This window comes from Gouania willdenowi, chromosome 13 (assembly GCF_900634775.1).
Source record: "Gouania willdenowi chromosome 13, fGouWil2.1, whole genome shotgun sequence".
Classification (NCBI taxonomy): domain Eukaryota; kingdom Metazoa; phylum Chordata; class Actinopteri; order Blenniiformes; family Gobiesocidae; genus Gouania; species Gouania willdenowi.
In genome coordinates this window covers 26,447,107-26,462,493 of record NC_041056.1, presented here as the reverse complement: position 1 = coordinate 26,462,493, position 15,387 = coordinate 26,447,107, and the positions used below count along the sequence as shown (strand labels likewise).

Sequence of the window (15,387 nt, the reverse complement as noted above, 5' to 3'; positions counted from 1 at the left end):
TGTGTAGACTTTTTATATCCACTGTAATTGTAGTTTTGTCTACCTATTTTCCTTTATGTCCACTATCAGTATGCAGTGTGCTATATTTAATTTCATGGGTATCCATTATCTATTGCTTTACTTAACTATTCGTTTAACACTTGTTGCCATTACTCCCACTATTACTATCATTGCTACTGTTATTGACTTTTTTTGGATTCTTTTATCCTGTTTTTTTAATGCACGTAATATACCAAGTGTGGCAATCATTGTTGATTAAGTACCAAAAAATGTGCAATAAAGAGTTTGGAAAAAAAAGAAATAAATCTCACTTCATGCGAGCCGTTACGGCATATAGCAGCATTTATTTAGAAAAGTTTACATTCTCACGATTTATCTCAAACTCCCAGTTTAATTTCTTTTTTCCTCATATTGCACTATAACAAAAAATTTAATTTGGGCTAATTAAAATTAATCTTTCAAATGAATAAAAGAAAAGGAAATAAATAATCTAGCCAAGAAATCTAGGGTGGCTAAAACAAAAAGCTGTTAATTAAATTTTACTTTAAAAATGTGTTTGAGGCATGGGAAGAAATTCTTTATTAAATAAATCAATTATATACAAAAATAAAATATGTCGGTAATTGCTCTCTGGTAAGATGCAAACTGGTGTTTAACCTTTAATATTCTGCATGGGTCAGGTTCCATGTAATGAGTGATGGCTGAGGCACTGCGGTCACTAAGCTTTCCTCAGGCAAAGGCAGCTGTTGAAATGTCACAACCACCGAGACCCCCTCACAGCATCACTTCATTTGCAACAAGATGGCAAAGTCCACAAATATCTAGGTATGGAATTAGTAAATGAAAGGACTGAAGTGATGACAGTTTCCATTACGTTAGCTAAAATGCCATTTGGATGTGACTCCACAAATGTATCTAAAACACTTTATTTTGGCCCAGAAATTTACAACTAAAACAAAGAATCGTTCCAGCTTCTAGAAGAGCACACTCGTCATGTACCAGTAAATTTGTTTTGTTCGTAACACCAGTTCAATCGTTTACCAGAAAACAGAAGTTGACAGAAGATTAAGAGGAACAAGAGCGACCATCGTTTGACGGTGAAGCACACGTATGTTTGGCTTTTTATTTGTGGCCATGAATAGAGAGCAGAGCATGCAGCCACTTAAGCCTTCATCAGCGCGCTGACCACGGCGCGAGCGTTGAGGCTACGCAGGTCATTGTAGGTCTGCCCTGTGCCCACAAACACAATGGGCTGGCCTGTGATGTAGGTCATGGAGATGGCAGCACCCACCTGACAATGAAAGATGATTAACTTCATTAAATGAGCTGCGTTTCTTTAATAAGCTTTAAACTCTACTACACCTACCTTATCATCAATAGTGTCAAACTTGGTCAGAACGATTCCGTCAATGAGGCGAGGCTTGTCAGACATGGAGTGATCAGCCAGAGCCTGATTAAACTTCACCTGAAAACACAAACAGTACCAAGCTGAATCATTCAGTTAATATATAAAAAAGACATGTTTGAAAATAGTGTCAAAAATCACTTTGTACAAAGTAGCTTATTGTTAATCAGTTTAAAAAGAAAGAATCCTATTACACAAAAATAATATTTCATAAGCAAAGATACTTTTTAAGAGAGAAGCATGTTTTAATTGATATAATTCTAAGTGTGAACCAATTTCAAAAACATCCTAATTTTACTCTGAAATGCTAAACAGTCTGAACCACAGGCGACAAATTCAAGGCCCGGGGGCCAAATCCGGCCCTTCACAGCATCCATTTTGGCCCACAGGATAAAGTAAAAAAATTATGGCAAAAACATGAATTGTTGGGTAAACTACAGGTTCTCAACTGGTCTCTCCTTGGGACCCACATTTTGCCACGGTCATTAAATCGCGACCCACTTCTTTTTAGAATTCAACCCAAAAAATTTTGACCAACTGTCCACGACCCACCCAGTACAGGTCTGAGACCCACATTTGTGTCCCGACCAGTGTTTGGAATAATGGCGTTTAAAATAACGGCCTTAGGTTTTATTTTTCAGTAACGGGGTAATCTCACTAATTACTTTGTACGCTGTTACGCCATATCATTGCTGAAAGTTAAATGTGGTGCGTTACATGCATTGATTGAATAAACTCTTATCTGACAGCACCCCTTGCTTCATACGCAGCTTTAGTGAGGAGGTGGGTTATAAACAAGGTGGGCGATTATGATTGGCTAAGGCGGCGTCATGTTTCATGGTAGCCAATCAGAGCCAGTGTTTTTACACGTGCCAGCACACACAACCACTACAGATTTGATGAAGCAGCAGAGATGGTGAGCGTGGAGCAGTCTGATGAAAAGTTGGCATTTTTAAGGTGGCGATACAAACACTACTTTAAATTAATTGTGGTCAAAGGCAAGAACGTGCATGTGAAGACTTTGTAAGCAATTCAAATATGATGAAACACCTCACAACGACACACGCTTCTAAAAAATCTGAATTCTTTGACATGTAACTTTTTTTTTGTTTTTAACAATAGTGCAAATAGTTACTTTCCCTGGTAATGAGTTAATTTTATTATAGAGTAATTCAATTACTAACTCAGTTACTTTTTGGAATAAGTAGTGAGTAACTAAAACTAATTACTTTTTTATAGTAACGTTTCCAACACTGGTCCCGACCCAACGGTTGAGAATAGCTGGAAAATACCAGATCATTCAGTTGTGTATATCTCAGTCCCTCCAAATACACACAATCAATGAAACGCCTCAATTTTTACAGAGCTCAGTTTTTCTGTGCATAGTGTCATCTTTAGTCTGAAATTCTTGAAAGAACTCTCAACTTTTCAGAAATCCTGAGATTCTTCTCAAATTTTTCCACAAATTAAATAAAGTTTGGTCACAAAATAAAGGAAATTGAAGAAGTGAAGATCCTGGAGGTACTGATATGTCACTTTGTGCCTCACATACTGTATATCAGTGATACAATGAAGTGTAAAACTAGGGTATGAAAATGTTGAAATCGCTCTTTTCTCCACTTAAAACCCGTGGCCCAGTATGATCAAACTGGTCTGTGTTAGGCCCCTGAACTAAAATGAGTTTGACACACTGGTCTGAACTATGACACCATTACTGTGTGATTTGATTGAGCTGCACCTGCACAGTTGATTCCACAGGTTTGTGCTGACCTCTGCTGGACAGATCAAACATTAACTCTAGGAGAGGAAATACTTACCAGCTGATCCACTGCCTCGTTACCAACCAGTGCCTCTCCAACAAACAGCACGAGGTCGGGCATGTTGACTGCAATGAGTTTGGCCAGGGCGGTCATCAGGGGGGCGTTGTCCTGCATACGCCCCGCAGTGTCTACCAGCACTACATCAAAGCTCTGGTTGCGTGCTACATTGATCAAAGAGAGAGTTTGTGTGAAATTGATTATGCAAAGTTGTTGTTAAACGTTTTATTGTAAAACAGCCTCTACCATACGCGATGGCCTCCATGGCGATTCCAGCAGCGTCTTTGCCGTAGCCCTTCTCATAGAGCTGGACTACTGGCCGACCTCCGTGCTTCTCTGGGGGGTGGAGAGAGTTCAGGCGGCGCTGATGAGTGCGAAGCTGCTCCACTGCACCAGCACGAAAAGTGTCACAGGCAGCAATGAGCACGGTGAAACCATTCTCTATCAGCCAGAAGGAGATCTGCACCACAAAGTAAAAAATATCATCAAACCTCTATGTCAGAAGTAGGCAACTTCTGTCAAAAAAATGTGTTTGATCGGAGGGTCACATTATCAACATTCATGTCAGCATTTAGAACAATGACCAATCTGAGCGTTGACACAGGAAACAAAGGGTTTTTAATAATAGTTTTGTGTGTTTTTCCATTTGTTGTCTTGCATTTGTGCATTTCTGTTCTTTTGTGTATTTTTCCAGTAAAATGTATGTTTTTCAGAGTCATATTGTGTACTGTTATCATTTTGTGTTTTTTTGTCATTTTTGTGTATTTCTGTTGTCGTTTTGCTTCGTTAGTACTGTAGGTTTGCGTAATTTTGTGTGTTTTTCTGTCATACTGTATGTTTGTTGTTGTCTTGCTTGTTATGATTGCATTTTGTGCATTTCTGTTGTCCTTTTGTGTATTTTTCCTAAAATCTACAGTATATATTTTTTTTTTGTCATTTTGTGTATTTTTGTTGTCATTTTGTGTTATTTGGAGTAATTTTGATAGAATAGCTTTATTGATCCCACAGTGAGGAAATGTACTATCTTTACAGCTCAGATAAAGCGCAAGAAAAAAAAAGACAAAAGAAGGCAACACACAGAATACGCACAATAGTGCAATAAAGGAAATAAAAAAGAACAATACAATTATAGAAGCTATATATAAATAGAAAAAGCAATACAAAAAGTGAAAATAATATAGATTTAAACATATTACTGTAATTTTTGTTGTTGGCGTTTTGTGTGTTTTTGGAGTATTTTCTGTTTTTCTTGTCTTTCACTGTATTTTTCTGCAATGTTATAATTCTTGGTTTTTTTTAATGTATTCTTGTTTTTGTATTTATTATTATGTCATTCTGTACGTTTAATTTGGTGTGAAATTCCAAAGCACGTTGTCCTTTGCAGACACTTCGCTGCTTTGTGAGAAGTATATGGATGGAGGATGGTGACCTTAGCTAGGTTGGTAGACTTTCCAACGCCGTTGACGCCACAGAACGTGATGACGAAAGGCCTTCGCTGGATCTGTGCGTCCATCACGTCGCGGAGGATGTCCACTCTTCGCTTGGGCTGCAGGATCTGCACCAGGGAATCCTGCAGGGCCTGCTTCACAGTTGAGGCCACAGCTAAACACACATAAGATGACATCTGGTCAGATACTCTTCATATGACGATACAGTGGCTAGAACAGGATTCCGCAATTACTTTTGCCCAAGGGCCACATTATGTTAATGGTTGCCAAGTCAAGTGCCATATCCTTGGTTTTTTACCCCATTTGACTTGTAAGCATTGTTACCTTATGATTTAAGCTAATCTGCATGAAAGCAGCATCAGAGCCATAAACAAAGTAAAAGTGCAACTGATCAGTGTCTATTTATTCTTTGTTAATAATCTGATTAATTTAAGTATTAACGCTCATCAATTCCTGCATTCATCCCTTGCTGCTTTTACTGTAGCATCAGTGATTTTATTTGAATTATGAATTTTTCATATTTTAAATCGCTCTACAGTTTCTCTGTGACTGTGATTGGTCTGACACTGTAATCTCCACCTCTGTCACTAGAGCGCACACATAGCCAGGCTGAAATCAACTCTCTTAACTTAGCGAGTTGTAATCAAGATTCATAGTACAGCTTCTGTCTGACGGACAATGTTTGGTTAGGTGAAGCCCGCTAACGAAGATAAATCCAGGATATAATTATCTAGCTTTGTAGTACAGGTCCTAGAGGTTTAACAGTTGTTTCTTTGTTGTTTTTTCTGTTTTGATGATTAGCTATGGACTATTTATGAATATGTCGATTTTTTGTTGAATGATATATGGGTAACTAATTATATTATTAGTTGTACTTAAAAAAGCCAAATCTGTAGCGATTAAAGGGGTGGGATTTAATAAGTTTACACTTCTTCCTACTCCTTTTTGCACATGTAATTTGAAAAGTTCATGTGTTTGTGGATCTAATCAATGGTTTATTTAGGCTGTTGTAATTCATTATTCATTTATTTATTTTTAATATTCTGTTTGAAATAGACATGAATCAATCAATCAAAGGAGGAGGTTAAACTGGTAAGAAGAGATACATACTGGTGAAAGTGCCCATGACTTTGCCCTCCATTTTTTTGGCAACAGAGTCACACAGCTGGGAGGCGATTTCAGCTGCTACATTCTTTGCTGTGGAACCACAAAGCAGAATAACACAGAGCAGTAAATGTATACATTTCTGCTTCTCCCAGAATGAAATCACAAATGCTTCCTTTTGCTGATGACGTACCAATGAGGTGGTCCCTCATCTTGTCCAGCACTGGTTCCATGTCAGCCTGGGTCAGGTTCTTGGAGCCCACCAGGCCCTTCAGCATGCCAAACATTCCCCCAAAGCCTCCGGCCTTTTTGGAGCTGAAGAGACAAAGTCCAACAGCAGCTCAGGGATACATCCACACCAGGGTTGGGCTCAATTACATTTTACAATTACAATTACGTCTCCAATTGAAATTACAAATATTATTTTTCCTCTGAAGGTCAATTACAATTACATTCTCAATTACAATGAATCACAATTATTGAGCCTTTAACTCCCTCACTGCCACTGCAAATATATACGTCATTTCAAATCCAAACGTTCACTGCCATTGACGTATACAGTACATACGTCAATTGTGTTTTTCAACGGGGGTTGCTAGGAGACACTCTGACGGAGGTCTCCCATGAATATCGGCCTTGTACTATGATGTACTGACCAACTGGTGCCATGTAATTGGCAGCAGTGCACCTTTGGAGGATAGATCACCCGTGATGGGCAGAGGTTATGGGGAGAGGAAAGGAGTTTGATGGGGAGAACATGGCACAATGAGAGTTGATGGTGAAGCTCCCAGCAGCTCACAATCGAGCTGAGCATGTGTGGACCTAAGTTGACTATGAGAGAAGACGATCAACAATACGGGCCAAATGGCAGAACTTGGCATGTCGGGGAATAGGAACCGTACAACTCTGACCCAGATAGCAAAATAAAAAATAACTTAGCCATCAAAGCCCCAGTCTCAGTGTTGTTCTTGTTGAAACATTTTACTTACTAATGAAATTTAGAGAGCATATTATTTCAGAGGCTGGTTTCAGATTTTACATAGTCATAGTACAAAATATTCTGTGAGTCTTCAAAAATCAGTCAAAATGCTCTAAAATGTCTGGCAGCGAGGGAGATTGCTGTTCTGAAAATGGCTGGCAGCCAATGAGTTAATAAATAACCGCAATGAACCTAACCGTCCTCTTGTGTTAGCTTTCTGTTAGCATCTGTTACGATTAAATCAGCTGTAAAATACTCTAAAAAAAAAAACATTATCTATCATCAGGGTTGGGGTCAATTATCATTTTAATTGCATAATTGATTATTAATTGCAGTTATGGCGTAATTGTAATTTAAAAAATCTGTTGCTGTCGTAATTGTAATTAAGTTTAAATACGTGACTTTGCAATTACCATGAAAGTATATGTAAAAATTGTCAATTATAATTTAATGCTGGGCAACCATGTTACAGTTCTCTGTACAGTTCTATACATTAATAGTTAATAATTAAAATATGTTTCATATCAAGCTTTCCAACATTACCATTACAAAATATATTAAAAACTATATTTTCATTGATTAGGAAACCTAATAATGTAACCAATAGACATTTTTTTTGGTGTATTTTACAGCTGATTTAAGACCCGTTATCATAACAGATGCTAACAGGAAGCTAGCACAAGAGGAAGGTCAGTAATTGTGATTAATCGTAACTGAACTTTAGTAATTGAGAGCGTAATTGTAATCAACTTTCTGAGGATGAAAAATAATTGAAATTGGAAAAAATTCTGGTAACTGTAATCGTAATTGAATTTTAATTGACCATGGGTAATTGAAAATGTAATTGCAACTGAAAAATGTAATTGACCTCAACCCTGTTACCATCTAATTTGTTTTTCATCTCTTGGTTACCTTGTTAAACTTCTTTAGCCATGAAAATATTGGTTTTAATATTTTTGTTGTCAGTATATCCCTAGATTTCTTTTTTTTACTTATTTTTTTGGTAAAAATGTAATGTAAAAATATATAACAAGACTGAAACAGGCAGAAGCGTACCACAATAAACAACGTTTAAGTTACCTTTTCCAATAATACATTAAAAAAAATTTTAATATTTATATACATAAATATATATATGTGCCTTCTTTTACATACAAAGAACACAAGCGTATATCTACTGCTTCACATAATTCTCTAAAATATATTGTGACAATTTCTTTTTGAAATTAAATAGTAATAGTGATATGAAACATATTTGAACAATTGCTAACTAGTCATAAAATTGTTTTTAGAGAATTTCCATGTCAATTACAATTACAAAGTCAATTATCTGAACTCAATTACGATTCAAATCCACGGCAACAGAATTTTTACAATTGCGTCATAATTGAAATTATACATTTTTTTTCCCTTTGTCTGCAGGTGCTGTGGAAGGTCAACAATACAAGAAGTACGATAATTGAAATGAATTATCAATTGCGCAATTACAATTACAATTGACCCCAACCCTGCGTAGTGTTAAACACCCTCACCTTATGCTGCTTGTGTTACCAACAACAGCCACTTCACCATCTTCCTCCTCCACGATATCATCTTCATCACTGGAATCACATTCCACTGGTAGCAGCTCGCCCGGCATGGATTCTGGCAGCGTTCCCTAAAATCAAGTAAGATCATACATCGAGTGTTGATTATTTTTCATGATCCTTAAAGTCAAAAAGCCAAGCAGAAGGAATCACACACTTGGTCAAAGAACACATCCTGGTTTGGTTCGCCTTCATTGGTGGAATCCTCTCCGTTTCTGCTGTCGCTGTAGTCCAGGGTTTTGGTGCTTTTGCCGCTTTTGCCACTTATGTCCCACACACGCCTTGGCTTCTCACGTGGTTTCTGAGGCTTCGGGGACTTACTGCTGGGATAAATATTATGAGAAGGTTTCATCTTTTCTAGAATACTAGAACTGTCACTCACTGTGAGCCAGGATTCCCTCGCTATCCTCCACAATTCATCAGGAAAAAAATGTCTTCTAATCTTAGAATTATTTACTTTCCCTGCTAAAAATAATACTTGGTTTACCTTAGAATTAATGTTTCCTTTACGTTTGTGTTCCACAATGCATCGTCTCGTTTGTAGTAACACTGGTTTCATAAGCTTTGTTGGAAAAGCTTTGCTAACAATTTACTTGAAATCTTATACATAAGGCTGACATTATGCTGTCATTATTATGACATAATGACACCTGTCATTAGCATGAATAAAGTGTCATGAATGCTCTCAATAAGTGTCCTTTGTTACCCTAACCTTAACGCTACGTAATCCCACTAGATCCTTCCACCTAACCCAAAAAATGCCAAGATAGCTTCAAAGGTGTCATTATTTAGCAAACAACTTAAGACAGCCTTCATGACACCTTATTCATGCTAATGACAGCGTAATGTCAGCCTTGTGTATAAAACTTCAAATAAAGTGTAGAACAAACCATGTTATGTTAGGTTTGCCACAAACATTTAAATGTTTGTGGCAAATAAAATGTGGCAAAATATGTTTGAGTAAATATTTTTACAGGCTTTTTTTTTTTACGTATTTGTTTGTTTGTTAGCTGCAGGTGTAGCATCCTAGTCCTTTAGTCCAGTAGTCCACTACTGGTTGCATTCAGGGATTGTTTTGATGTGTACTCGGTAATGGATTAATATGAACATGTCCATCTTTGCCTTTCATATATTTGCTTTGTTTATTCCAATAATAACCCAAAGCATTGGCAATATACAAATGGTTCAACCTAAAAGGTGAACACAGGCAAGCCAACCAAACACAGTCAAACGGTTTGCTTCTTATCCAAATGACCACACCATGGCAACCTAAATAGCCCCGCCCACATCAAGCTCAGGTAAACAGACATACAAAATAAAATACAAAAAGGTATAAATAATATTAGAACTAAATGATGGCTCCTAGAGCAGGATTATGTCAAAAGCACCAAGCGTTTTTTTTTTTTTTTTTAACCAAAGACAGACCCTACGTCATAGAAGATGCCATTAAATTATGGAGTGGGGTGCGGATCAATATACTGACTGTGGAGCAGTTTTTTTAAAAAAGTCTAAAAATCCCTGTCTGTCATCATTGGAGACCATTAAAAAATTCATATTTTGGTTTTGTTATTCACTTATTTATAAGAAATTTGGCTCAGTTGTGTCGATTTTGCTCCTTAATTGGTCCCCCCCCCCCCCATAATTGCATCCGGGATGCGCATTTCATTGCGAGTTACCAAAAATAATGGGGGTGCCCATACATTTGGACCTACTGTATCGTTATTAATGCTAATGGACATTTCTACAAAGCCTTTTTAAAGTGTGAATGATCATGATACCATGATCAGGATCACTAATCCAGATAACTGTAAATATCTGGCTAACAGGATGTTTGGAGCTTAGCAGAGGTTTGCACTCTCTGTGTACTCTTGTTCACTCCTTAAAGAGTTACTAAACCCTAAGCGTGCTCATACTTCTCACTGCTATCTCTGTCTTTATGTGTGGGTGTGTCTTTATGTGTGTATGTGTATGTGTGTGTGAGGCTGTGGTGTGCTGAGGCTCATGACAGGGATCGTTTGTAAGTAATATATCATCTGTGGTGCTGTGTGTTTGTTTGTGAGCTGTGTATTGTATGTAGTAGTTGAGCAGACAGAAGTCTGTCACTGCCCGCTCTGACTGGCTGCCTGAGTGGGCGAGCATTTTTTTTAATTTCCCTCCTAGTGGCAGGTCAGCAAAAAGAAGGGGTTTAGTTACTCTTTAAGCTATTCGTTTTTCATAGCAGAGGTCGACTATGGAAGCCATCATTTATGAGATCTGTAATAAAATCTAGAGAACTGCATGATTGCTCAAAATAGGAACAAAAGTCGTGGGTTTGATTTCTAAAGGAAATGCTCTGTGGCGTACCCGGTCTGCTTTTAGAAATATGCTTCCCAACACTACCTGGTTTTTTCAGGAGGCGCTGCCATGTGCTTGCGGAAAAATTCCTCTCTCTTCTTTAGCATGATCTCATCAGCAGTCAAGCCTTGGTTGCCATTCTCAACCGTCACCTTCTGAACCGTGGGCGGGGCTTTCACCTGATCGCCTTTGGCCGCCTCTGCTGCAGGAGCTGAAAAAAAAAGGATCAAAAATATGAATCATGTCCTTCACCATCTGAACAGATCATTCTCATAAAAAAAAAAAAAAAACTAAATAAAAAACAACTCACCATCTTTTTTGGTATTTTTATTCTTCTTGCCACTCTGTTCTTTGCCTTTGTCCCCACCCTTTGTTTCAATCATTGACTTCACAGTTTTTTGGGATTTCTCGGACTCCTTAAAGGACCGCATGGGGGCGGGACTTTTTGCTTTGCCGCTCGCCTCCGCCTCTCTTTGGGGTAAACACGACACAGCCAGGTCAGGAGCAGTGAGATTAACAGGAGTTTAAATTATTTTGTTGTCAAAACAATATATATACCAATGCATGCACTGAGAAAAAGCTGCAATAAGCTCACTTACTACTTATCAGTTGTAGATATACTTCATTTGAGCTCATGTTTAAACTTTGACAAGAGCGTATGACAAATGGACAACATGGGCCACCATTAGTTCACAATTACACGTTTATAACATAGCACTTGAACTAAAAATAAGTTCAAGCATGGACTCAAACTGCAGCTGTAAAGTAGGTATAAAATAAAGTGTCACAATATGATACTGGCCCAATATCAGTTAAAAATAAATAAAGTATCTGATTATAATGGCCTGCATCTATGCATCTAAAATGTAATATAGGGGTATGTTTCCAGAAAGTTCATTTTGTCTTCTTTTTTTAAATAACATGAGAAGGTTTCATTTATTCAGACAACTATTTTTTCATAAGGACACATGAAAGCGATCAGTCGATGGGATACATCAAAGCAATCACTAGATGCCTCTGAGGAAGACTGACAGTTGACAAGTAAATTTCCTGAAAAATGTGTCTGAATAAATGAAACCATAATATATTATTTAAAAAAACAAAACAAAATTAACTTACTGGAATTATAATATTCTTAGGGTTTAGGGTTAAAATTATTGTAACTCATTGGTCAATAAATAATGGGTCAGTTTTTCCTCAAACCTACTGTTGCTTTCTATTGTTCTCTGTTTAATTAGTAACACTTGACCAAGCCTTTTATAACATTCCAATCCACACTGTAAAAAAAAAATATTAATAAAATTAAGTGTGATTGATGCTGATATATCCCATCAAAACGATAAGTTTCAGCCATTTTACTCAAGGATGCAATATCTGTATCATACTAGAAGTGAAAAAGTTGTGTTGAGACACCCCTAGTACAAAAATGATTTCATTCTTTTTCTTTTTTCATTACATGGTGCACTGAGAAAAGCTATTTAACTTTGGACTGGAGTATTGTGTGTTTTAGCGTTCCCTGCTCCAACACACGCTGACGTTTATTTTGGGATCATGATTGTGGCCTTCCAGACCAGAGTGGAAAATATAACTTAAGAAATATAAATGTAAACCAGGGTTGGGGTCAATTATAATTGTGTAATTAATAATTAATTACAATTATTGCATAATCATATGTGAAAAAATATAATGCTATTGTAATTGGGTTCAGAAAATTGACTTAATTGTATCTAGCATGAAAATTTGATAAAAACTGCCAATTGTATTACATTTATTTAAACACAAAACCACGTTCTATGGCTTACACATATGTAGTTATTTATTAAATGAGAAACAAATTAGATGGTAGGTAATTGTTTTTAGTGTATTGTAAAACTGATTTAAGACATACGTCAAAACCGACCAGTTATCATAATATGCTAACAGGAAGCTAACAAAGGAGTAAAAATAAGTTTTATGGGGGTTCAGTAATTGTGATTCATTGTGACTGACTTTCAGGGGGAAAAAATAAATAAATAAATAAACCATTGTCACTGCAATCGTTATTAAAATGTAATTTAAAAAATGGATAATTGAAAGCATAATTGTAATTTTAAAATGTAATTGACCCCAACCCTGATGTAAACCCGGTGATGAACTGATCTGTAAAGCGAGCTGGGCCCTCACTAAGCTGTGAATGATAAACTTGAGTCATTTACAACCATGATCAATATGAACTGCTTTAAGTCGTTGGCAGTTTTAGAGTTGACTTATTTGGAACAATTATATTTGTTGTTGTTTTTTACCGAAGCAGCATCTTGAACTCATTTCCAAATTCAAAACTGTTGTTGAGAAGCTTCAAGGACCCTTTCTGCTCCAGCTCATTTTTATAACGATCCCTGAAGTGAAGCTGGACATCATCTATAAATTTGTCCACATACGTCAACGTCAGGATCTTTTGAAAACCCACCTATAGATGTAGAAATAAAAGAAGAAACAGGAACATGAGTGACAAACAACAACAACAACAACAACAATGGAGGCCACAGTAAACATTCAATAGAGTGGTTGTCGGACTTACCACAAAAATTAATTCAAACTCATTGTCAAGCTTGTATTTAAGACTCAAAGCTTCATGGGTGTAGGAATTGTTCCCACTCCTTTCCTGTGAAAACAGACATGATGTAAACAGGAGTAACAACATGTCCTGCTGCTAAAAGCTAAACATCTGCAAACAGTTTATACATCAAACTAACTTATTAATCTTACTATAACCTCACAAAAGTATTATTTTAACAAGAATCTGCGGTGTAAATACAATCCTGTTTAATAAGCTTACATTACTACGCAGTGAACTAACATTTGCTACCTGTTAGCATTAGCATTAGCAGACCAAACCACTCTGACAGACCGGTGGTAAACACGAGGCTAACAGTTAAAACCTTATATTTAGAAGCTAACCTGAAGGATCACCGAGCGAATCAAAGCGTTGACCGGCCCGGTGAAAGACTCGGTGACCCCGGCTCCCTGAAAACACCACAACACGATCCCCCCTTTGCTGAAAATAGTGAAGAAGTCCAGCATCTTGCCACCGCGGACCTGGGTTTAAAAACACAACCAAAACAAACGACAAACAGCGTGAGACAGGCGTCATGCGACATCCACGAACGAGTCATTAAACATTCTGACTAGTTGTATGAGCTCGACAATGATTTAAACCTTACCAGGTGATAATTTTACTGTCAACAATAAATAACCCACGACTGAGGACCCTCCACCATTTACACTGATTTAGACACGTCAGAGCACAGGCTCGGAGCGGAAATGACGCACACTTCCGTTATTGTCTCGTTGTACGCATGCGCAAATCTACTTTTCCTATAGGGGTGGTTTGTTTTAGAAACGTTGTCCCACAACGTTGTCGTTGATTTAATTAAAAAAAAAAGCATGAATAAAATAAAAAGAACATATAATAATATGGTGGTTAGAACATCTGCTTCACAGCAAGAAGGTCCAGGTTTTAAGCTCTGGAGTAGACACGTGGATGTTTTCTGTGTGGAGTTTGCATGTTCTCCCCAGTTTCCTCCCACCTCTAAAAACATGACTGTAAGGCAGAGCTTTTTCAACCTTAGGGTCGTGACCCTCTGTGGGGTCGACTGGAATTCAAATGGGGTCACCTGAAATGCCAAAAAGAAAGTGTCTAGAGATACGTTAAACATAGCCATAGTTCCAGGGGCTATGGGTGCCTGTGTTTGATGGCGGAGTAGTCTAAGGCGCAGCAATCAAAGATTCTTACTTCCGCTGATGTGGGTTTGAATCCCATTTTTGACATATACAGTTTTTCATTTTAACATATTTAACACTGCAAATTCCACCTTTAAAAATACATATCCGACAAAAATAAAAAAAAATTTAGGGTATTTCCTGGGTTGGGATTATGGATAGGGTTAAAAGGGTTAGCTAAAAATAAGCATGAGCTAAAATACAACTGACGGAACGGAAGTGCGTCTTTTGAAACGCACTAAACTTTGACTTTGTGCACTTTCTGTTTAGTGTTTCATCTGTGTTCAATTCTGCGAAACTGACACTGACTCACAGTAAATAAACATTTGAATCCTTGAGACAGATATTGCAATGCAACCTATCATTTTCTTGCAATATATTGGTTACATGATATATCAGCACCGTGAACCGCACATCGCATTTCATAATATATCATGAGTCACCCTGCGATTGTTACCCTGCAACGAGATTCCCCTTACTTGCACTACGCAACATAGAGCAGTGCATTATAGTTAATATAACAGTACTGAAAACTCTTTTACAGTAAAATAACGGTAGGAAAACAAATTGCTGGGGACACTGCACTGCCAGTGATCTACTCTTTAATTTACATGACAAGTGGTAGACAGGTGGCCTCTCAAATTGCTTGTTGGGATTGGATTTTGAGCAGAAAAATATGCTGAAGGTCCTGATTTCTGAAGAACGACATTCTCTGGTCTCCAAACTTACTCAAGTGTAATCTGGATTCAAGACTTTACAACAACTAAAGTGGCCTCACAGAAGTGTTTCATTCTTGTTAAGGCAATACAATCCAGCACCCCAAATAACTGAAGTAGACAATCAAGCACAGAAATATTTATAGTATCTATTTGACCTATTGTTATATCTTATTGGATTTCTAAGTCATGAAATCGCAGATATCTGCACATGTGTATGTGTCACTGGTCGGCTACCT

General features: G+C 37.3%; 1 protein-coding gene across 2 annotated transcripts; it reads right to left on the bottom strand.

Moving 5' to 3' along the window:
- Positions 1-555: 555 nt before the first annotated feature.
- Positions 556-13,991, bottom strand: srpra (SRP receptor subunit alpha). Of its 2 annotated transcripts, none has more exons than XM_028465436.1 (15): positions 13,874-13,991; positions 13,611-13,748; positions 13,231-13,314; positions 12,956-13,119; positions 10,984-11,144; positions 10,719-10,884; positions 8,497-8,662; positions 8,286-8,410; positions 5,968-6,089; positions 5,781-5,867; positions 4,652-4,824; positions 3,469-3,682; positions 3,223-3,386; positions 1,367-1,465; positions 556-1,291 (listed from the first exon to the last, which is right to left on the bottom strand). In XM_028465436.1, the coding sequence occupies exons 2-15, from the start codon at positions 13,731-13,733 to the stop codon at positions 1,163-1,165; spliced, it is 1,977 nt and encodes a 658-aa protein (XP_028321237.1). In that variant the 5' UTR covers positions 13,734-13,748; positions 13,874-13,991; the 3' UTR covers positions 556-1,162. The 2 variants fall into 2 exon arrangements, with proteins under 2 accessions (XP_028321237.1, XP_028321238.1); XM_028465437.1 differs by having other exon boundaries at positions 8,497-8,659.
- Positions 13,992-15,387: the final 1,396 nt, after the last annotated feature.